This window comes from Mus caroli, unplaced genomic scaffold (genome assembly GCF_978045245.1).
Source record: "Mus caroli unplaced genomic scaffold, Mus_caroli_1 scaffold_1, whole genome shotgun sequence".
NCBI lineage: Eukaryota > Metazoa > Chordata > Mammalia > Rodentia > Muridae > Mus > Mus caroli.
Window position 1 is genome coordinate 117826063 of NW_028227256.1, and position 23110 is coordinate 117849172.

The 23110-nt window shown below is 42.4% G+C and overlaps 1 protein-coding gene across 3 annotated transcripts in view; it reads right to left on the reverse strand.

Annotated features, from left to right (window-relative positions):
* Positions 1-5272: 5272 nt before the first annotated feature.
* Insig2 (insulin induced gene 2) overlaps positions 5273-23110 on the reverse strand; it is a 29127-nt gene continuing 11289 nt past the window's right edge. For 2 of the 3 annotated variants that reach the window (XM_085840603.1, XM_021149934.3), the window contains exons 2-5: positions 13192-13316; positions 8084-8250; positions 7808-7907; positions 5273-6888 (exon numbers count right to left, since the gene is read on the reverse strand). In XM_085840603.1, the coding sequence (XP_085696729.1) occupies positions 6847-6888; positions 7808-7907; positions 8084-8250; positions 13192-13236 (354 nt within the window). In that variant the 5' untranslated portion in view covers positions 13237-13316 and the 3' untranslated portion in view covers positions 5273-6846. Of the gene's footprint in view, positions 6889-7807; positions 7908-8083; positions 8251-13191; positions 13317-20520; positions 20897-23110 lie in introns of all 3 variants that reach the window. The other variant, XM_021150000.3, reaches the window with a different exon arrangement.

Sequence of the window (23110 nt, forward strand, 5' to 3'; positions counted from 1 at the left end):
GGGTGGCTGGTGGTCATCAGAACATGCTCAGCATGCCTCTTTAGAAGACTGAAAGTTTAGAATACAGGAATAGTAGTTCACTCCTATAATGTCAGCATTTAGGGGCCTGAGGTTGGAAGATAGACCTCAGTTCAAAGTCAGCCTGAACTATACAGATTCCAGGCTATCCTGGGCTACAGAGTAAGACTTGTCTCAAAAACAACAAACAACTCCGCTTCCTATCTCCTAAAAGACTTTAGAATTTATATTTTCTGAAGTTAAGGATAAGTATATCATATTTCATTAAAAATACTCTTTTGGGAGAACCGGCCATGGCCTCGCCCCTCACTGGCTGCAGTGGCCTGGCACATCACCTGGGTAGCACAATAGAGCTGATCCTGGTGGCAAGGGCAAGGGTGAGCCAGCCCCGGGGGCATGAGTGTGGGCTATCTGGCCCCAGAACTTGTTTGCCATTCAGTGGTTTGGGGAAGGAAGAGAAGCCCTCCTCCCATTTTGCTCCTCCATGCCTATGGAAGGCAAGAGAGCTGGCCCCACCCCTTGCTGGCTAAAGCGCTGGGGGAGCTAGCTGGGAGCTGGGACAGTGTTGGAAATCTTGCCCTGGTGATGAGGGCGAGGCAGAGCTGGTAGGCTGACTGGCTCAGCTACCATGCAGAGCCAGATCTTGGTTTCCAGTTGATCCACCCCAATATCTACCCTATCTGTGAAGTACTGGAGTGCATGAAGGTGCCAGTCTTGCAGAACCAAAGCTGCAGGGTCTCCGAGACACAGGGCAACAGCAGGCTATCCAAGAGGAGTCCTGGTGAGGATTCAATAACAGTAGGGTAGGAGAAGCCAGAGGCCTTGAACCAGACCAATGGCTCACTGCATTGACCATTTGCAAGTAAAGACATGTGGAGAAAGGGGTAACCTGTGGGACTCACTGTGACACACTACAAATTGCACAAGCTGTTTTTCCCTGCTGGGGGATTATTTTTCCTAGAATTAAAAAGTCTCTCAACAGGATTAAAAAATTACTCAAGTAGATTTGAGGAGGCAAGGACAGAGGGTGAATGTGAAGGGATGGGAAGATGAGTGGGATTGAGGTACATGATGTAAAATTCAGAAAGAATCGATGAATAGTTAAATAAAATTTAAAAAAATAATAAAAGGATTCTTGTTGGGTGGCACACACTTAATCCCAGACTTTGGAGGCAGAGGCAGGTAGATCTCTGTAAGTTTTAAAACCAGCCTGTTCTACAGTGAGTTGTGGGATTACATTGCTAGAACCTTTTGAGAGAGAGAGAGAGAGAGAGAGAGAGAGAGAGAGAGAGACCCTGGAAATTAAAACTGATCATTGAAATGGAAACACCAGATGGATAAAGCTGAGGAGCTCTGGGAGCTGGAGGAACAGCGAAGAGGCATCCCAAAGTCAAAAAGGAATTTTTGTTGAATTTTGAGACAGTCTCATGTAGCCGATACTACATCAACACTGAGACATTGTTGAAGACAACCGTGAACTTCTGATCCTCTTCCACCTCAGTGCTACAATCAGAGCCATATGTCATCATGTCTGACTTCTGTGGTGCTAAGGATCTGTGGGGCTTAGTGCATGGTAGGCAACTGAGTCACATCCCCAACTCTCGCAAAAGCCTTTTATAAGGGAATAGAGAGAGAGAGAGAGATAGTGGGGGGGGATAAAGCATCTCAGGAGCAAAGACTGGGAAACGTTTTCGTAAAATTAAAAAAAAAAAGTCTCTCAACAGGACTAAAAGATAACTTAAGTAGATTTTTTTTCTTTTCAGAATACCTCTATCTGTGCCTGTGGCTTTATCAACCTGGCACAATCTACAGTCTTGAGAGGCAAGTCTGGGTTGAGGAATGGTATAGAGCAGATTGATCTGTGGACATGTCTGAGGGTATGGTCTTAATGATGTAGGAGGGCCCAACCCACTGTGGGTAGCAGTGCCATATGCAGGCAGGTGGTCTGGGGTTGTATAAGAAAGCTATCTAAGAATGAGCATGGAAGCAAGGAGCATTCAACTCTATGGTTCCTGCTTGAGCTCCTGTGGAGTTCTCTCACTGATGGACTGTCACTTGGAAGCTTAAGCCAAATAAAGCCTCTCCTCTCTTAAGCTTCAGGTCAGTGTGCAGCAGAGCAACAGAAAGGGAACCAGGATCATGATAAATACCTTATAAAGTAAATAAATAAACAACGATGTAAAGAGCCCCAATGGGAATCCCATGCAAACAGGGGTAACCACCTTACTCACTGACAAAGACATGAGTACCTGTCTTTGCATCTGCCTGGAGTCAACATCTCTATCACTATAAACATCTCCTCACCCTTGTGCATGCCCACTGATGCTCCCTCCACCTACCCAGTGAACTGGGTAAACAGTTGCTTCAGTCATCACCTGGACCTCATCAAGTTCTGGAATTGTTCCATGAGTTCCTGCCTGCCTACAACCCCACAGGCTGTCTTATAAAACGAGGTGTATTAGTTATGTTTCTCATTGTAACCAAATGCCTGACAAGAAGCAACTCATCCTGGCTTGGCCTTAGAGGGTGGACCACCATGACACGATTGGCATGGTGATAGGATCTGCTCTAATTGTAGTGCAGGAGTGTGGGGCAGCTGGTCACTTGGCATTCACGTCTGGAGACAGAGAAAAGAAAACTGATGCTTGGCTTTAGTTTTCTTCCTTGATATTCAGTCATTGGCCCTAGTCATGGTACACTGACACACACATATTCAAGGTGGGACTTTTGTTTCCCAGCGAAATATCTCTGGAAGCACCCTCACCGACACACCTGTGCCTCCTAGGTGATTCCAGATCAAATCGCCTTGACAGTGAAGACGAACTATCACACGGCTATCAATCACCTTCAGATTGCAATCTTTGACATCACCTTATTCCCTCATGTGCTCATACCAGCCTTCTTCCCCAGTGTGTCTGGATCCTATCACAGCTCTCAGTCTGTTCTCAGGATCCTCCATTTGTCTTTCACACAGGCTGGTGCCCAGCTGACCCATGAATATTAACTTATACTAACCTACTAACATACTTTCCTGTGATTGGTTTAAAGTCCTCAGCTGTTGAGCTCCTGCACACATGACACAAACACACCCACTAGCTTTAGTGCTGTGACCTCTCTCTCTTTAGCATGCTCGCTGATGGCCTGAAATCAGCTGACAACTGTTCTAGCCCATTACTATGTCTATTCACAGGTTTTGCCTGAATCTCCACCTTTTTATAAAAGTTCTCCTGCCCATAGCTTTATTCCCAACAGTGACCCAGACCATGAGGTTTTCTCAAAGGTATTAGTGTATATGAGATATTTTCTTTTTGTCTTATTTATTTGAGGCAGGTTCTTGCTGTATAGCTCAGGCTCACTTAAAACTGGTCATTTTCCTGCCTCAGCCTTCTGCACGTTGACAAGCACTACCAAGAGATCATGGGTGGTGGTTCAGTTGGTAAAGTGTTTGCAGTACGTTGGATCCACAGTAGCTACGTAACAAACATTTCAACATGGTAGTGTGTGCTTATAATCCTAGCTCTGGGAAAAGAAACAAACGTGTCCTTAAATCCAGAGAGGACTGCAGAGAAGGCAGTCAGGAAATTGCACTGAATCCCAAGTTAGAAGGAAAAAAAAAATTAAAGAATCTAAAACTAAATAAACCAGAGGGGGATAAAACCTTGAGGGTAAAATCATGTTAAAATACAGAGTTGACATGCCTAACCACAAACAAGAGATACACTGACAACAGGCTCATCTTTTGTTGAAGATGTGCTGGTCAGACAACATATTGAAAATCTCCAAGCTGGGCATGGTGGCCCATACCTTTAATCCCAGAACTCTGGAGGCAGAGGCAGGTGGATTTCTGAGTTTGAGGCCAGCCTGGTCTACAAAGTGAGTTCCAGGACAGCCCGGGCTAATCAGAGAAACCTTGTCTCAAAAAACCAAAAGAAAAACTCCAGAGAGAGGCCAGTGACATGACTCAGTGAGGTAAATCTGTTTGCCAGCAAGGCTGACACCTGAGTCTGATCTCTGGGATCCACATGGTAGAAGTAAATAAGCAATTCCTGTAAGTGGTCTCCTGAACTCACACATCTGCTGTGGCACACACTGGCACACTCCCAAACACACAAGCACCAAAGCAGAAAGGAGTTAAAGGTGGGCCCAGAATTCCAAAGCCTGGTAAGGGCTTTTCCAGACACGTGGGGCTCAGCACCTACTACTCAAGGCATCAGCACATTGCCCTATGCAAAACATATACTGCAGGAAAATGAGGCAAACAAGCACAGAAATATTTTGTTTGATTGACCTGTATCTGACTTAGTAAGACAAGATATATGAAATGTCCACATCACTCAGAGCTCCCCTGATTTCGGTGTGGAAGGGCTCAGTGTGAAGTAACAGATTAAAGCAGACAGTGAGCAGAGGGCTGGTGAGATAGCTAGCTCACAGCCAGACAACCTGAGCTGGACCCTCAGAAGCCAGGAAAAGGTAGGAGAAAATCCACTTTGTGAAGTATCAGGAGGACTCTAACTAGGGAATCTCATTGTTTCTCAGAATTTAGTCTCAATTTTAAAGGTCCAAATTCCTACAAGTTCAAATAATGAGAACAAAACACGTGGTTGACAATGTTCATCATTTTGTTATATTCCTAAGTGCAGAAACATTTATGGTTCAAAATATAAAAAACTATTTTTGCTAGAATTACCTTTTCTTGTTTAAAAAACTATTTTTGCTAGAATTACCTTTTCTTGTTTAAAAAACTATTTTTGCTAGAATTACCTTTTCTTGTTTAAAATTATAATATTTATTTGATAATCATTCTATCCCAATGGACTTGCTGAGGTTTCTTTCATCATTTCTTAGCACATCCAACTACCTATATTAATTTTGTAAGATTAACATATGCTACTGTGTTGGTTTGAATATGCTTGACCTACAGAGTGGCACTATTTGGAGGTGTGGACTTGTTGGAGGAAGTGTGTCATTGTGGCCATGGGCTTTGAGACCCTCATCCTAGCTGTCTGGAAGCTAGTCTTCTCCTAGCAACCTTCAAATGAAGATGTAGAACTCTAAGCTTGTCTTGCACTATGCCTTCCTGATCGGTGCCATGCCTTGATGATAATGGACTGAACCTCTGAACCTGTAAGACAGTTCCAATTAAATGTCCTTTATACGAGTTGCCTTGGTCATGGTGTCTGTTCACAGCAGAAAAACCCAAACTAAGACAAGTACAATGTCCTAATATTTATCATGAATAAAAATGACTAACACATGGTGATAATTACATATTTAATACATCTTGCTTTCAACAGCAATTTTCAAAGTAAACATATCATAGACCTTATAACTTATTAAAGATTTTATAGTGTTTACAAATTTGATTCTAAAAATATACCTTATTTGTTCTAAATGAATAACATCTGAAAGACAGAATAATAAATAGAGTAGTGTGGTCACCACTACTACCATTAGGCTTGTGTATACATATTGCGTATGGAGTACTCTTGGGATGTTCACACTCTCCGCCTGAGAACACAAAGCACATTACACTCCAGTGTACAAGACTTCAGTCTGACAGCACTGCTTTAAAAGAAATTAAAATGTCTACCTGACACTATAGGAAAGCATGGGCACATGCACACACAGACACATGAATACATTTTCTCTCACACTTAAAACAGAAGCACACCCACACCACAGTAGTCAGAAGAATTTACCCTTGTGTGCCAGACAATTAACAATTTCAGAAATGCAAAGCGAGGGAGAGTCAGCTGATATACCTAACCTATAAATACATGGCAGGCATTGTTAGCGGGAAGTGTGCCTCCATACACTCTCCAAGGACAGACCTTGTAATAGACATCAGCACACAGGGAGGCAGGTTCCAGCATCTTCCGACTGCACTGATGAAGGCCACACACTCAGGCCCTCTATAGGTGCTCAGTCACATGGCCTGCTTTCTAGAATCCAATAGGTTCTGTATGACCTGTCACCTTGATCTGCCTGTGTTCCTTATTCATCCATGTACTGAAGCCGTGAGCTTCAGTAGCAAATGACAATTAATATCACTTTGGCTTCTGTGGCAGAGAGAGGGCTACACAGTATTCCCAAGCATATTCATCTAAACAAAGCCCCTAATTTTAGTCATTTATTTTTTTTCCAAATGTAGACTCAAAGCAGGGTGATGTTGATAACCACCTCTGTCCATCACACATCCTTCTGAAGAAATCGGGAAGTATTCTTTGGGTCCCTATAACAATGCAGACTTAAAACCATTCTATGGAAGTTCATGAGTACCATATAATAAGACTCAAACTCTGAAACGATAGCAACAGAGACAACACGTATGTGGGTACTGTGATGAACACAGCTGATTAGAAACGGGAAAAGGCACACCAGCCGGTGAGAGGGAACGGCCAGCTACACATTTGCTTTCTGTTTGCTTTGTTTTTAGCTTTCTTTTTCTCTTTCAGTAAATTTCTAAATTGTTCAAAGCATTCTTATTCTCTGTGTCAGTAACAACAAGTTTGGCACATTGACATTGTGATATAATGTATGCTATGTTCAAAAAACTTAGAAATTTCGTGTACTCATAAACATATCTTTCATGTAGTGCACAGATATCTTACATTTATTGAAATCAAATACCGAAAGGTTGGTAACTGATTTACAGAAGCAATCACAGACTGCAAAAACATGTGTGTCACACACACACATACACACACACACACACACACACACCATACACATACACAATCAAGGGAAAACTGCGTCCTCCGTTGGTGAACTTCTCATACCCACGGTGCTTTCCCAGGGCTTCCATAGAACAGCTAAGACGTCTGCCCTTCATTCTTGATGAGATTTTTCAGCAATAACTTTACATTCATACTGCAAAGATTAAAAGGTCGAAAAGTTAACATATTAATCTCTTGTGAATTGCAACTTTCAAACAAATTAAAAAGCTCTAAAAATGAATGTTTCAGTATGTGTTTACTTTATTCCTCAAAGAACCAAGAGTTATATAATGGCATTCTGAAAGTGAAGACAACAATGGAAGATAGCAAAAAAGAGAACCATTTCCACACTGCAAGCAACAACAGCTGGTATGATATAATATAGCATATATAATAAGCACAGTGTGTTTCTTTTGTGCTCCAAGATCAGCCAAGGGCAAGCCATGAACTTAGGACAAACCTGAATTTCAATCATTATTTCAAATCACTGTATGTAACAATATGAAGGATAATAATTAAAACAATATTCTAAAAGAATAGCTACCAAAATGTATGATGTATATTATGCCCTTTTCATTTTAAACATTGTTCTTTTCCTAGGGGCTGAGGGTATGAAGAAAACCAGGGTTCAATCCCCAGTACCACATAACCCGGTGTAGTGGTGCAAGGCCTACAATCTCAGCACTTGAGGAAGAAGCAGGAAGACCAAAAACTCAAGGGCATCCTAGGCTACGCAGTGAGTTCAAGGACAGATGGGCTACTTGAGAGCTAGTCTCAAGAAAAAAAAAGTCCTTTGTTTGTAGAACAGAAAAGTGTAAACCAATAAAAACAAAACAACAAAAGTCAAGTATCAAATATGGTCAACAAATTCTACCATCCTACCCATAACCTATTTTTCCTTTTCTCTCCAGTTGTTCCTCAAGTATTAATATTCCTCAGATTAAATTCATCCTAATGACTTATTTCAATTAAAGTGCAAAGGACAGGTCACAGAACACTACTTTTGCCAATGCTTTCCCTTGAGTGATGGCCACTTTGTCATGCAACTCACACACTGCATGGCCTCAGCTTACCATTGCCAGTTGACGACCAATGTTTCCCATCGTTATGCCTCCAGCAAAAAATATACATGGCAACCAAGAACGGACATAGAGAAAATCTGGAGATGTGTATCTAGAATAATAGAAATATTTTAATAACCCACAGAGCTAGGGCAAGGGTACTCAAGGCAAGCATAATGAAGGTAAGTGAGTCTGTATATTAAACCTGCTAAACCCACTGCGACCCTCGGTTCTGAATGCAGTTATTGCTGATTTACAGAATAACCAGGTGACAAGGACAATACTTACTGATAAACACCATTGTAGACTAACAGTTGGGTGACAACGGTTGCTAAGAAAGCAATTCCAACACCAAGGCCAAAACCACTTCTAGATCTGTCAAAAGTCCACCACAGTCCTACTGACAGTGCAGCCAGTGTGAGGGAAAACTGGAAGTTGTTGTCGAAGTCTACTTTCTGAGACCAGTGCTAAGGAGCCATCAGAAACAAGGAAGCCAGTGACACCAACAATTCACTTCTCTAAAACGAGACAATCTGTTCCTGCTGGAATGTCCTCAACCTTCTAACACAACATACAACATTAGGTACAAATAAAACTATGTTTAAATGCCAAACACAGAGGGCATTAATTAACAGAGCCTACCTTCTTGTAACCAATATGGGAAAAAAATAGGCTATACACATTCCTCATTATAAAGTCTAGAGTACTCTTTAGAACGTACACTTCAGATAGTATTGCTATCTGAAGAAAAGAACAAACCTTTGGGGGTAAAAGAAAGAAAGGAAGGAAGGAGGAAAGGGGAAAAGGGGGGAAGGGGGAAAGGGGGAAAGGAAGGAAGGAAGGAAGGAAGGAAGGAAGGAAGGAAGGAAGGAGGAAGGAAGGGAAGAAAGAAAAGAAAAGGAAAGGAAAGGAAAGGAAAGGAAAGAAAAGAAAAGAAAAGAAAAGAAAAGAAAAGAAAAGAAAAGAAAAAAGAAAAGAAAAGAAAAAAAGAAAAGAGAAGAGAAGAGAAAGGAAGAAAGAAATTAGAAAATTAAGAAAGGAAGGAAGGATGGAAGAAAAGAAAACCAATAATACTTCTCAAAAAGGTTTACAATTACTTGAAAATCATACAGGAACTTGGAAATAGAAGAGCTGACAGCTATTTAACAGGGTAGCACATTGGCTATGTGATTTACTGACAGACACATTTTATAATAATGCAGTTCAGAACAAGAGGACCAAGGACATAGCATCCCTTTCTATTATGTCAACTGCTCTAGTTTTAATTTGTTGAGGATAAAGCCTTGAAGTGAACATTATCTCCCCCCTGCCAAGCTCTTCTGGTGCCTGTGACTTTCTAGCAGGGCACTTTGCTCTGAAGATATTTTATTTCTGGCACCCACTTAAGTCTATTCACAAATGTATAGCCCCTTTTGCTCAAAAATCTCTGAGCAGAATGAAGCCTTACAAATTCAATTTTCTGATTTTTTTTCTTCTTGCTAGAGGATTACACTAAGAAAGTTAATTCTGAGTGTCATTAAAAGGACATTTTCTATACCCCAGAGGCTCCACCTTGGCTGACCTGAGCAGACTCGCTGGCCTTGCCAGAACCTCAGCAATCTCTCCTGTCTCTGCCCATGAAGTCATTTCCTGATTCCAGTGATACTCCACTTTCCCCACCACTACCACCATTACCACATTCTCACTAAAGCATACAACCCCCCGCTAGCTGAATCCTTGGCATCGGGGACTGCTGTATGTTTCTCTCCTTTTAATTTTTTTAAAGGTTTTATTTATGTATTTTATGTATATGAGTACACTGTAGCTGACTTCAAACACACCAGAAGAGGGCATCTAATCTCATTACAGATGGTTGTGAGCCACCATGTGGTTGCTGGGATTTGAACTCAGGACCTCCAGAAGAACAGTCAGTGCTCTTAACCCCTGAGCCATCTCTCTAGCGCCCCCCCCCCCCCCCAGTATGCTACTCTCTTAAGATCAGTTTTAAAAGCTGGGCATAGTTGTGCATACCTTTGATCTTAGCACTCTCAGGCAAAGGCAAGTGGATCTTTTGGCATTTGTGGCCAGCCTGGCCTGCATAGTGAATTCTAGGAAAGCCAGGGCTACACAGACAAACACTGTCTCAAAAAGCAAGCAAGCAAAGAGATCAGTTCTTGTGAGTGGCTGATTTAGCAAGAAACTAACAGTTCATCTGAGCAAGTTTCTCTCTTTTTTTGGCTATCCTTATATATATACTCCGAAACACAGGGTTCTGAGCACTGATTCCTTTGTGCAAGAGACATTCAAATAAATGGATGATGGGATACAATCCTAATAGGGTCCTTCTCTGCTAACTAAATAATTTAGCACAGGAAGGAGGCTTCTAGGGTAAATAAGTCAAGTACATCAATTTCAGAGGCTGTATCTTGTAGTTTTCCAAACTCTACCTAACTTTTTTTTTCTTTGATAATTTTATTTATTTATTTATTTATTTATTTATTTATTTATTTATTGAGACAGGGTTTTTTTGTGTATCCCTAGCTGTCCTGGAACTCACTTTGTAGACCAAGCTGGCCTCGAACTTGGAAATTCCCCTGCCTCTGCCTCCCAAGTGCTGGGATTAAAGACGTGAGCCACCACTGCCCTGCTGATAATCTTTATTATTAATTTTTCCCTTTTTTTAATTGGATATTTTCTTTATTTACATTTCAAATGTTATCCCCTTTCCTGGTTTCCCCTCCAAAAAACACCCTCCTTCTATCCCCTCCCCGCTCCCCCTGCTCACCAACCCACCCATTCCTGTTTCCTGGCCCTGGCATTCCCTCACACTGGGGCACAGAGCCTTCATAGAACAAAGGACCTCTCTTCCCATTGATGTCTGACTAGGCCATCTTCTGCTGCATATGCAGCTTGGAACCATGAGTCCCACCATATGTGTGCTCTTTGGTTAGTGGTTTAGTCCCTGGGAGCTCTGGGGGTACTGGCTAATTCATATTGTTGTTCTTCCTATAGGACTGCAAACCCCTTCAGCTCCTTGCATCCTTTCTCTAGCTCCTTCATTGGGGACCCTACAGTGTACATTGGGGGCTCAGTACAATGGATGGCTGTGAGCATCCACCTCTGAATTTGTGAGGCACTGGCAGAGCCTCTCAGGAGAGAGTTATATCAGGCAAATATGAAAAATGTTTACTATACATTTTGTAAACAGTTTAGGTTTTCCTTAAAGGATGGATGTGGCAGCTAAGATTACAATGTTTAAGTAGTTCTCTTAGAAATAAGGGATAAAAATGAATAAAGCCAAACCCGCATTTAAAATTCTAGAAAGGGCTATTTAAACTCCTCCACCTAAAAAGACAAACAGTGAGACTGTGGAGACAGCCCAGTGGGGAATGGGATTGCATGCAGCAAGTAGGAGGACTCGGTTTATGATCCGAGTACCCACAGAAGAGCTGGGAGGCAAGGAAGGAAAACTGTAGGGAACAGTCACACAGAAGCTTAGTACTTTATAAGACGATTTAAAAACTAAAGTTAGAGAGAGACTAAATTAGCAGGGAGATACCTGCATTTCTGGATAATGCTGGTCCCAAGAACCAAGGGCTGCTAAATGAAAATCCCAGTGCTAGATGCTTTCCAGCATAAGTACCCCAGTGTAAGATACTTCCTTCTGAGCTGTGCTCCTCTTGCTATTCCTTTCGGTTACCTACTAGAACTAATTGGTAATAAGACTTTATTGCTGAAGAGAACATATATTTTGCTTGGTGGCAAGGTAAATAAAAATCAAAGTACAACTCAGTTGGAAGCATCTCTTTGCTGGCTGTCATAAAGCTGAAGGTGTTACACCAGATGCTGGGGGAGAAAAGGGTCCTACCAAGCTGTGAGCCCTACAATGTACAATACCAACCTGCCAGGCAAGATTTGTGCACAGCTGCACTCGTGGTATCGCTGTAATAAGGGTACTAACTATTGTCTGCTTAGATTCCAAACTCAGTTCAAGAGAGAATTCATATTTGGCACTGTAAACACAGTAAAAAACCCAAGGCTATGGAGGACTTAGGTCCTAGAGTTGACATTAGTTTAGCTAACTGTCACAGTGCCGTGCTGTCTTCTAAATATTTGCATTTATACCTATAGGTAAACACTAATCTGCTGTCCCCATCCTTAATCACAGAAGCCTCTTTTTGCAATGAAATGAATTGGGGGGTAAATACAGAACAGATGGCTCTCAAAGTGCCCGGAACCAGGGATGACTGAATGCTCATTCCTACACAGACATCTACACTACTCCCTCTAAGGTTCAAAGGTCATTGAGGAAGAGGACATGGAAAGGATGTAAAGAGCCTGACAATGACAAGGGCAGTAAATACTGTCTTCTGGACATGACACAGCGAATGCAGAAAGAATCTCAAAGGTTGTCTGCCTACAGGGGACCTAGTGATAGTCAATCACGGATGGAAAGAGGCTCAGGTGGAGTCTGGCCTCCACTCTGGGTACTGGCAGACTGTGAGAAAGAGACAATCGTCCTTTCCAGAGGTGTCTGCACTGAGGAGCCTACCAAGCTCCAGTGACTACTCTCAAGCGTACTGCCATACAGGCGATCCCGGAACTCAGTGGATCTCCAAACACATAAACAAACAAACAGCGTGAAAAAGTCAAGGATGTGGGAAAAGGACTTGTAGAGAGGAGAAAAGATAGCCATAGTGATCAGAGTGTGCTGTATACAAAGTGTATGAAACTCAATAAAGAACAAACTCAATAAAAATTATTAAAAAGAAACAAAGGCAGATCAGAGGTCAGGTGAGAGGCTCAATATAAAGTGTAAGAATCCAGACTGCATTGACAGATGTTTAGCAAGTTGATCACATGTTTCAAAATGAAAATTAAAAACCAGAAGTGTTAAAACAAAAACCCAAAGAAACAACCAACCACAAACAAAACACACTCAGAGTACTGGAGCAGAAGGGTCTAAAGTCAAGACCAGTTGGAGTTAGCTAGCACAGTAAGAGCCTATATTATAAACAGGTGTGTGTGTGTATGTGTATGGGGGGGTGCTTCTTGGTGCTGACTATAACCAATAAATGACAATATAACTTCTTTCAAAACAGACTTTTAAAAGAGTACCTAAAACTACCAGGGTCTTTACCTGCAAACCCTAAATGAAGAAAGGAAAGAAATGAGGAGAAGGGGCTTTGAAAATTCAATTTTTGAGTTAACAAAATTACATGTAAGGAATTTAATGGCCTAAGGAGCAGAGTGTTACCACAGGACTGAAAACCAGCATATCTACCCCTACTCTAAGCTCACAATTGCTGCCCTGGTATCTCAGCAACTGGGCCAACATTTAGACTGAGTGAGACCATCAGAGTTGATGGCAGAGAGGTTGTAGGCTGCCTTGTTACCGCATGTTTCAGAAAGGATACAGCACTGGCATGATTTATACCCACGAACACCGCCACGCAGCGCATGACACTGGACCACTCTCTCTTAAATTTATGAGGTTCTCCTAGATGCCTGTCAATGCAGGGGTACAACAGCCCAATCACAGCTGTGGAAAGAATAAAAAAAGTAAGTCATCGGCGGCACTGCACTGGCAGCCAGTAAGTTACACAATCACCACAGCCACTGCTTTCTAGATTCTTCCAACAGGGAGACTTACCCAGATGACTGGCCACCACTGCATCTTTAAACTTACCTTCCAAGGGAACCGAGAGTGGCAGCACACTGCAGAAAGCTGTGAAGAAGCTGCAGCACTCTACAGGCAACACACACTGAGGAGTGACTCATAAGGAGCCAGAGACACTAACTCACGTAGTTCCTAACAGTACCTTAGAGACCCGAAAGCCCCAACGCAGTCCACAGTATGTTCTCCTCAAACAACACAGTACTTAAATATGCTATAAACACATAGGATCTAAAGAGAAGCCAGAGGGTAGACTTGTGAGCTCACTCAACCTTGTCCCCTCTGCACTAGGCTCCCAAGGTCCTGACCATCATGTGATGCAGATCAGCCCTGCCTGGCTTCCTGTCTGTGCCCAGCAATCTCCTGACTCTGCTGTCCACCTCATCTTCTCACAGACCTCTCAGGTACGGCTCTTTGTACACACAGAAAGGAGAAAGGATATGGTGAGAATTACAAATTTGCTAGGCATGGCAGTGCACACCTTTATCCCTAGCACTGGAGGAAAAAGCAAGAAGATCACGGAGTTCAAGGTCATCTTAGTCTACTTAACACATAGTCAGACCACTGTCTTAAAAACAAATTTACAGATAACATGTAAATTTGCTGTTAAAAGGTAAGAAAATGTCATCTCAGTGGACAGCTCTTGGTTTGAGAAACAACATTCTTGACTAGCAAGATATCCATGACTAAGATCTAAACCATTCTCAGTCTATCCATAACTTAGTTAATAACAAAGACAAGAAATTTATGTGTATATTTTGTGCATGTTTCTGAATGTGTTCACGAAGCCATGTAGAAACCAAAGAAAAAGCCAGGGTGTCATTGCTCAGCCACCACCTACCTTGTTGTCTGAAACAGGATCTCTCACTGACCTGGAACTCACCAAGTAGGCTGGGTTGGCAGCCCAGTAAGCCCCAGAGCCCCAGCTGCAGCCACCTCGTCTGCACTGAATTACATGCAGGCACCACCCTATCTAGCGGTTTTCTTTCTCCCAGCCCTTCCCGCTTTTCTTCCCTTTCCTTTGTTTTGAATGTGAGTTCTGAGGGGTCAAACCAAATGCTAACAAGGCAAGCACTGCACTGACTGACCTATCTCCCAAGCCACAAGAACATTTTTTGATTTGGTAACGATTATTTGTTAAATTTGTGTCTACATATGCACGTGTGCCTGCTAGTATGTGCATGTGCATTTGGGTGCCCACAGAGGCTAGAAGCATAGGATCTCCAGAAGTACAGGAGAAGGGGGGAAGCCACCCAGTATGGATGCAGGGAAACAAACTCAGGTCAGGTCCTCTAAAAGAGCATTAAACACTCTTAACTGTTGCACCATCTCTCCACAAAAGCACACATCCTTTTAAAAATTTAAAATGTAAAATTAAAAAGGTAAAAGGAAAAGGAAAACTGGAAAGTAATTAGTATTAGAAAGCACAGGCACACAGAGCAATGGAACAGCATGCAGAAGAGACAACCTGGCTCCTTTCACCTAGAAATGAGATTGGAGCACTGCGTTCTTTTTACCTCAGCTTTGGTGAGTATTGATGGCTCACAGACCATCCTGAGACCAGTGACAAATCACAGCAATGTAGAGATCCAATGGCTGCTAAAAATTGCAAATTTCAGGGCCTAGGTGATGGCTCAGTTTGTGAAATACTTGCCTTGCAAGCCCGAAGAACGGAGTGCAAACCGAAACAAGAAAATCTAAGGTGGGGTGTATCTGAGGAGGGACAACCCAGGGCATCCTTAGGCCTCTGCATACCACCAATAGGCACATGTACACACACAAAGAAAACCTACATTATGGTCCTGTTTAAAACACACTAATGAAAAATCCCATTGGTTTAAATGACAGAATTTCAAAGTTCTACATGATTAAAATGACAAGCGTGCCTAATAATTGAAACATGTCTAAATGATATTTTTTCCTCAAGGGCTGTCACAAAACAGCTCATTTGTCATTCCCCAATTCTCTGTATAATAAACACATACACATACATAGATGAATAGTGATATTGATGCACCTACCTACCTGTCATCTACCATCCTCCCATCTACTACCTACCTATTATCATCTATTATCTACCTATGTATCAATTAATTTATCCTCAACCCCATGTCATCCTGCTCCTGTTTGCCTGTGCTTGAGTGAAAATGCAACCAGAACAGGTATTGCAAGTCAGTCTTCCTCAGCAGCTGATGCCACTGGTAAAGAATTATCACGCAGAGATGCTGGCATGTATGTGCAAAGGTGTAAATCAGTAAGACTGACTACGCAAGTGAGAGACAACTGAGAAGGGAAAGTGAAAACACAAAGAAGGAATTTAAATGGCCATGCTGCCAACCCTGGGATTTGCCAATAAAAACCCCAATCTGTTGAGTATGCACGGTGCTCAGCTGCTCACTGAGGAAGGATTTGGGAAAGCTTGTCACTTCCCATTACATGTCTTTCTTTCTTTCCTTTAAATAAAGGCATGGCAGAGTCTGATAGGAGTATACACAGCACAGTGAGGCTCCACTGTCTGAGAGCTCAGTGGAGTATGTCTGGGCTTCCTCTTCTCTCTCTGCACCTTTTTTTTTTTAAAAACAAGAGACTTAAAATCATGCTGTGTAAAATCATATGCAAATACAATCCTGCCTAATCAGATGGTTCTCAGATGTAAAATCACATGTCTTCTGATGTCTTTAAGTGATTCCCAGTAACAGTCTGCCAAGACTGAAGACAAAGGGGGTTTGTGAAGCACTGGTAGTAAGCCATCACTCTCTCAGGATACTGTGCTCAGTGCAGTGAGGCAGGAAAGGAACAGTTAAATTAGGCATCTAGCAACAAGGGGGGCTGAAAAAAAAACACAGTACTCAGCAAGACACACTTCCATGGAAGACTACAACAGAGGCAGGTCATGATTTCATTCAGCAACTACTTAAGCCCTATAATGTATCTGGCTCTTGATTATTTCCTGGGGATTTAAAGAGGGCTAGGGAGATGGCTGAGTTTGTAATGTGCTTGCTGTGTAAGCCCAAGGATCTGAGTCTGATCTTCAGAATCTATTCACACACACACACACACACACACACACACACACACACACGCACACATGCACACACGCAGCAGGCACGGTGGTGTACACTTGAAACCCCTTTGTACTATGAAGCAGCTTCCTGGGGTTTGCTGGCCAGCCCAGCCTACCCTACTTGGTGAGTTCCATGCCAGTGAAAGACTGTCTCAAAGACAAAATAATGCCACCACCACCAGCACCAAGGTAGATGGCATCTGAGATGTAGCAGTTGAACTTGTCCTCTGGCACGTGTGCGTGCACCAACACACAGACACACGTGGGCACAGACATGTACACACTAATAAACAAGAGGATGTGTTTCCATGGCAAAGTGACGGACACTACTGAATGCTGTTAAGTCCTGACTGGATATGGAGGGGTTCTTACTCTGTTCCTGCACATGAGGAGAAATAAGGTGTTGGGCTGTCTAGAAAGTTTCCATACAAGTGACCCTGCAGGCAGAAGGGAGGAAACAATCTCACAGCAGAGGGAGGACTAAGGACTGAAGGACTAAGGTACATCCAGAAACCAGCAGCATTACCAGGACACTCTAAGGCTCGACATGAAGGGGAACTTGGGGTCCAGAAAGAGTCAGAGTATTACAAAATGTCACAAGAAGGCTTTAACCCTGAGCATGGTAGTGAATCAGGAAAACCACGCCACCACATTGTGTCAGAGACAATCATTCTTATATCCCAGAGAGTTCAACAGAACACAGACAAGTGGTGTCAGTCAAAATCAAGGTAGGAAAAATCTCTAAGCCCAGGGAATTGGGGCCAAGACACCAATAGACCAGTGTAAACTCTGTAGGCTCACCTTGGACGGTGGGAACAAGGAAGGACAGAGACCTCTCCAAGAAAGAGGTGAGAACTGTTTAACTAGCAGGATCCTTTAAATGACCTTCTCAGGCTTACCTATCTGTGTGATTTTTGAGGTAACTTCTCTACTTCTTTTACCCACAATACAGAAATTGTCTTTTGAAGTATTTATTCTTTAGAGCTGGTAATGTTAAACCTCTAGTCCCAGTACCCAGGAAATGAAAGCAGGACAATCAGAAGTTCAAGGCTAGTCTCACCTACAGAGTGAGTTGGAGGCCTCATGGCATGCATTATTTTATTTCTTAATTATAACAAGACAATAGGAGGATATAATTGATAAAGGCTCCTTGGGGACTCTCCAGAACACAGAGCTGGTGAGTTCACAAGCCCCAGGGCTGAACCTACTACTATTATTTTGCTAAGTGGACATCTTATCAAGCTACCCTGTAAACCTTCATCACTATAGCCATAGACTAGTAGAGCTGTCACTTCTCATTGGAGAGGTTTCTTTGTGCAGTAGATGGCAGTTAACACAAAAAAGAGAGAGTGTCTGTAGACTGCTCAGCCACAAATGGGGCATCTATGTCACAGTCCCTCACGCCAAGGCTTAGGAACTATCAAAGAAGTCAGGATAGAAAGACTATGAGCACCAATGGTCAGGGAGGATCCTGATGAGACTATCTTTTGGGCATTACAGGGCTGTTATACTAGTGAACTCACAACAGCTGCCGCCGCCTGCATATGAAGAAGCCTGTCAATGGTCCAGCACAGAGCAGGAAACAGTTTCCCTAGTTGAAGAGTTACTGACAGCTGAGAGAGAGAGAATCAGTTTTCTTTAAGCATGTGGCCCCAAGCAGGTCAGCCACTATCCAATGGATTGGTATATAGGAAGCACAAATTGTACTTGGACTCTGTGAGATTACAAAAGAGGGGTCAAGAGTAAGAATATGAAGCTGGGATGTGGGAGGGGATAAGGCAGGAGTAAGAAGTGAATATAAACAAAATGTACTAGATGTGATGGCTATGGGAGCACAGGTCTTTACTCTCAGCACTCAGGAAGTGAAGGAAGGTGGATCTTTGAAGAGTTTTGGCCAACCTGGTCTATAGTATGTGTTCCAGGCCAGAGTTACACAGTGGGATCCTATCTCAAAACAAACAAACAAACAAACAAACAACAAAATTCTCATACAGTTAATTTCATATGAAATTCTCAAACAGTTAATACAAATCTTGTGTTTACTTGAAATATATACATATACAAATACATGTGGACAAAACAGGTTGTGTTTCTATATTTAGAGAGTAGAGGGAGGGAGGGAGGGAGGGAGAGAGGGAGAGAGAGAGAGAGAGAGAAATAATCTAAAAAAAAAAATAGGGGTCATGAAACTGAGAGAGTAAGGCAAGGATAGAGAATGGGAAAACCAAACATATTTTAATTAAAAAAAATACAGAAATCCCCCCCAAAATATTCTCTTGGAAAAAGAAAAAAGGAGGAAGAGAAGAAAAAGGGAGAATAATCCAAAGAAACTTGTGAGACTTCCCCAGCAATGCCTCAAGAAGCCACTGGCTTCCTAGGGACAGGTGACTCCTGTTTCTTTACAGTAAAGTGATGAACCTGGAGACCCTGGTGTGGATAGCTGATAGGTCTAAGAAACTTAAGTCAGGGGGATGCAGACTAAGCTACATCTTGGAGAGGGAAAAAGAGCTAGTAGCTACTGGGAATGTATCGTCTTCTGAGTTTAAGTAAAGGAAAATACAAGTAAATTTGCAGATAGAGCAAAGAATAAGCTACAAGTTCTATTGTCTATCTGGACCACTTCTTAGAGAATGATAACCCGGGGAAACCAGGCAGTGATGACTTCCCTTCCTGACTGCAAGAATATCCATCTGTTCATGTAGCAGGGTTACATCATTGTTCAGCAGGTTTCACAAAATTACTTGAAGATATCCTACAAGTCAACCTCAGCTTTGGACAGACATGCCTGCAACCTCTAGCTCTAGGATGTAGGACAAAAGTACCCATGTGTGTCATAAAGCATTCATGTACACTAAGCATACACAGTCAGAATTACAATCATCTTCTCCCACATGGCTATGACTACCTTCTATTACTTGTTATATAAAGCACGGTTGACCCACTGACCTTGGCATTAGATACAACTAAAGAGCTGTCCATTATAGAAGCTCACCGTCATTTGAACATCAGGACATGTTTCACTTAACCATTCCTGAGAATGGTCAAAGTCATTCTAGGAAGACTACTAGGATTTTAAGCTAAGACAGTCTACCTCATTGATGTCTTCCAGTATTTACTATTCTTCTGCTACATTTAAAAACCAGGCAGCAAGGATAAAAGCATACACAAAAATCTAAAAATACAACATCAAATTCTCAACTTGAATAAAATTATTCTACTTATTAAGTTTGTGTTTGCTTATATAAAAATGTTAAACAGCAGTGAATATTATCAAAATAACTTAGAGATGTTAAATGCTTCACCCCTAAGAGAATTGGCTTTATGGCTCAGTTGAAAAGGTTCAGGAATCAGGCACCGAGAGTACCTACTGGTTGACTCCAAGGACAACAGAGCAAGCAGAGATAAGCCTGGAGGACAGAAAGCAGAGCCACTGCAGCCTGAAGCTGGGATACAAAGGAATGAGGTTAGTGCCTGGGTATGACAGAAATGCCACCGTGGGGGAGCAGGACACACTATGTGACTGCATGCACAGGCCAAGAACATCAAACTTCACTCACAGAGGTCCACTGCACTCTATTTAATTTTATATCCTCAGTGAGGGGGTAAAGTGCTTCCCACAAAAGCATGAAGACCTCAAGCCAGATCCTTAGCATCTATTATAGAGTCACTACGGTGACACACGCCTGTAACCCCAGTGCTAGGGAGGTGAAGACAGGCAGTCCCTGGAGCTCAATAGCCAGCTAGTCTACCCAGTCAGTCTACCCAGGTTTAGTGAGAGATTGTCTCAAAAAACAATTTAGAGAATAATTGAGGAAGACAACCAACATTGACCTCTGGCCTCAACGTGCAGACATACATACGTTCATGCACACCACCCACATGTGCAGCCACGCATGTGTGTACGCATGCGCGTGCGTGCACACACACACACACACACACACACACATTGTTACTTAAGCAATACCTCATTCACGTGTAAGCGACACAGAACTGCCTTGCGCATACCTGAGGCTGTGCCGCAGCATGGTGGTACCCACCAGGCAGATGAAAAGATGCTCGTGATCACATCTGGTGGGAAAAGTGTCACGTTTCTCTGAATCTGAAGCAAGTTCAACACTAATGCCAGGAACACTCCAATGAAGAAGAGTACCACCCCGCGGATCACCACGTTCACACTCTGGCTGGTGACAGAGGAAATGTATGGGCCACACTTTTTAGGCCGAGGTGACTCCGTCTCTCCTTCCGCCATGGTTTCATAAGTTCAGTAGGCCTAAGCCGTAAAACAAAATGTGGCTTCCCAGTGGAAAAGGTGAACTGTGAAGTGAAGCAGACCAATGTTTCAATGGTACATCTTGTCTGAACGTGGGACCTACCAGAAATCCTACAAGAGATAAAAATAAAGAATCAGCCTGGGTCTGATACAGGACTGCACACGTTTTCACACTTCAGTACTAGTTAAGCGGAAACAGAATGAAACAATAAATGTGTTCACTAATTTATTTAAATTATTTACTTAATTAAGAAAATCCTTTAAAGGAGTCTTTATATGCATGTTGTAAAAAAAATGTTGCATGTGTATCTACTAGGATACAACAAGTGACTTAAGAGACCTCATCTAGAGCTAGAGAGGTGGCTCAGCAGTAAGAGGTCATGCAGAGGACCTAGGTTCCCAGCCCCCACATGACAGCTCACACACGCCTCTAGCTCCAGTTCTAGGGGAGTGATGCCATCTTCTGGGCTCTGTGGACACCAGGCATGCATGTGATACACATACAAATATGGAGGCAAAACAATCATAAATATAAAACACACACAAATCTTTAAAAAAGAGAGGGTTGTCAACAATAGGGTCTGCGATGAAAGCTCAGTGATAAAGTGCTTACAGCACAGGTCCGTGGACCTGGATCTGATCTAAGCCCTTATATAAAAAATCCAGGTGTGCTGACAAGCATCTGGGATGCCAGGGATGAAGAGGGAGAGACAGGAGGATCCTTCAGGCTCTCTGGCTGGTCTAGCTCTGTCACAAAACCACATTGGAGGACTAAGGCAGATCCCACTGTCTACCTCTGGCATGCACTATGCTGCTGTGCCAGTAGGGGAAGCAGAAGAAAAGCACCAAGAGAATGCAGCACAACCCAGTGACCACCTTTAAGGGGCAGCCTGGGGGTTCATTCACTCCTCTAACTAAGCCGACTGCTGGGCTCCAGCTAGGATCTCCCCAAGAGACTGCTGTGTTGTCAGTTTAGGGCTCACTCTTGTTGGGAGATGAGATTGGGAAGAGGTAGGATCTAACCCAGAGGCGAAGGTGGGGTTATGTGGGGGTACATGCTTATAACAATGATCAAGAATTTAATTTTTAAGGCATTTTTATTAGATATTTTCTTCATTTACATTTCAAATGCTATCCCCAAAGTCCCCTATACTCCCCCACCCTGCTCCCCAACCCACCCACTCCCGTTTATCAGTTTTAAACGTAGGGCATCATTAGTAACTCTGAATTGAACCAACATTGATTTTTAACCCTTAATATGTCTGACTCCATTACATCTCCTTCAAGGTCTCCTTCCCATTTGTCCCTCTCAAACTCATGGCCTATTTTACTCAATTATTATTGTCACATACATGTGTACTTGTTATCAGTACATAAATATAATAACTACAACCTGCTGAGTTGATTGAGTTCAAGTTATAACCATATGAAATGGGGTCCATTCCGTTGGACACATTGTATTAAACAATAGAATTTCCATACCTAGAGAAAATCCCTACTCTTGAGATTATGTGTCATAGGATGACCTTAACAAGTATTTTTAAAATTATGGGTTTATGGGTTTTTTTGAGATAGCAATCCTATAACGTTCATATCTGAAAAAGGGGAAAAGTTAACTTCCAGATTTGAATCAGCTAAAAATTAACTAGTTCTTGGGGTACATCCTTAATATTGGTTGAACAGAGTCAATATGTATGAGACATTTGCTAGAGTAATTTTGAGTCACCATAAAAGACATTCAGTATATTTTCTTTTATTTTTTCCCTTTTTTTTTAACGGTCACCCTCAATTACACAGAAAGCTGGAGGCCAACCTGGGCTATAAAACATCTTTCAAAAGGGAGGAGACAGGCACACACACCAACAGAATTTCTTAGGCTAGTTGGGGGCAATGTCCTGGGAGGGAAGAGACTGTGGGATCCCAGACCCTTTTGTTCCCTATCTGGTAATGCAATCTGACCCTCTCAAGCACACTCATGCCATCCACTAAGGTCCTCAGCAGAGCACAGATGATGCTAACTACTGACACCCTTGACTCTCCAGAGTGCTAAATAAAGTAAACTTGTTTTCTTTACAAAGTTAGCCTGCTTTCAGTATTTCCTTGCAGTAATACAAATTAACCAGCTAGTGCAGCAATCCTTGGTGTGTGTTAAAGATAAGTGACAAGCCTTTGCATGTAATAATCCAAGCACTTGACATGGGCAACTCATTTAACCCTCAAAATATCACTAACAGGATGGTGTGGTAGTGCATATCTGTAATCCCAGCACTTTGAAGGTCTAAGCAGGAAGGTACTGAATTCAAGACCAGCCTGGGCTGTATAATG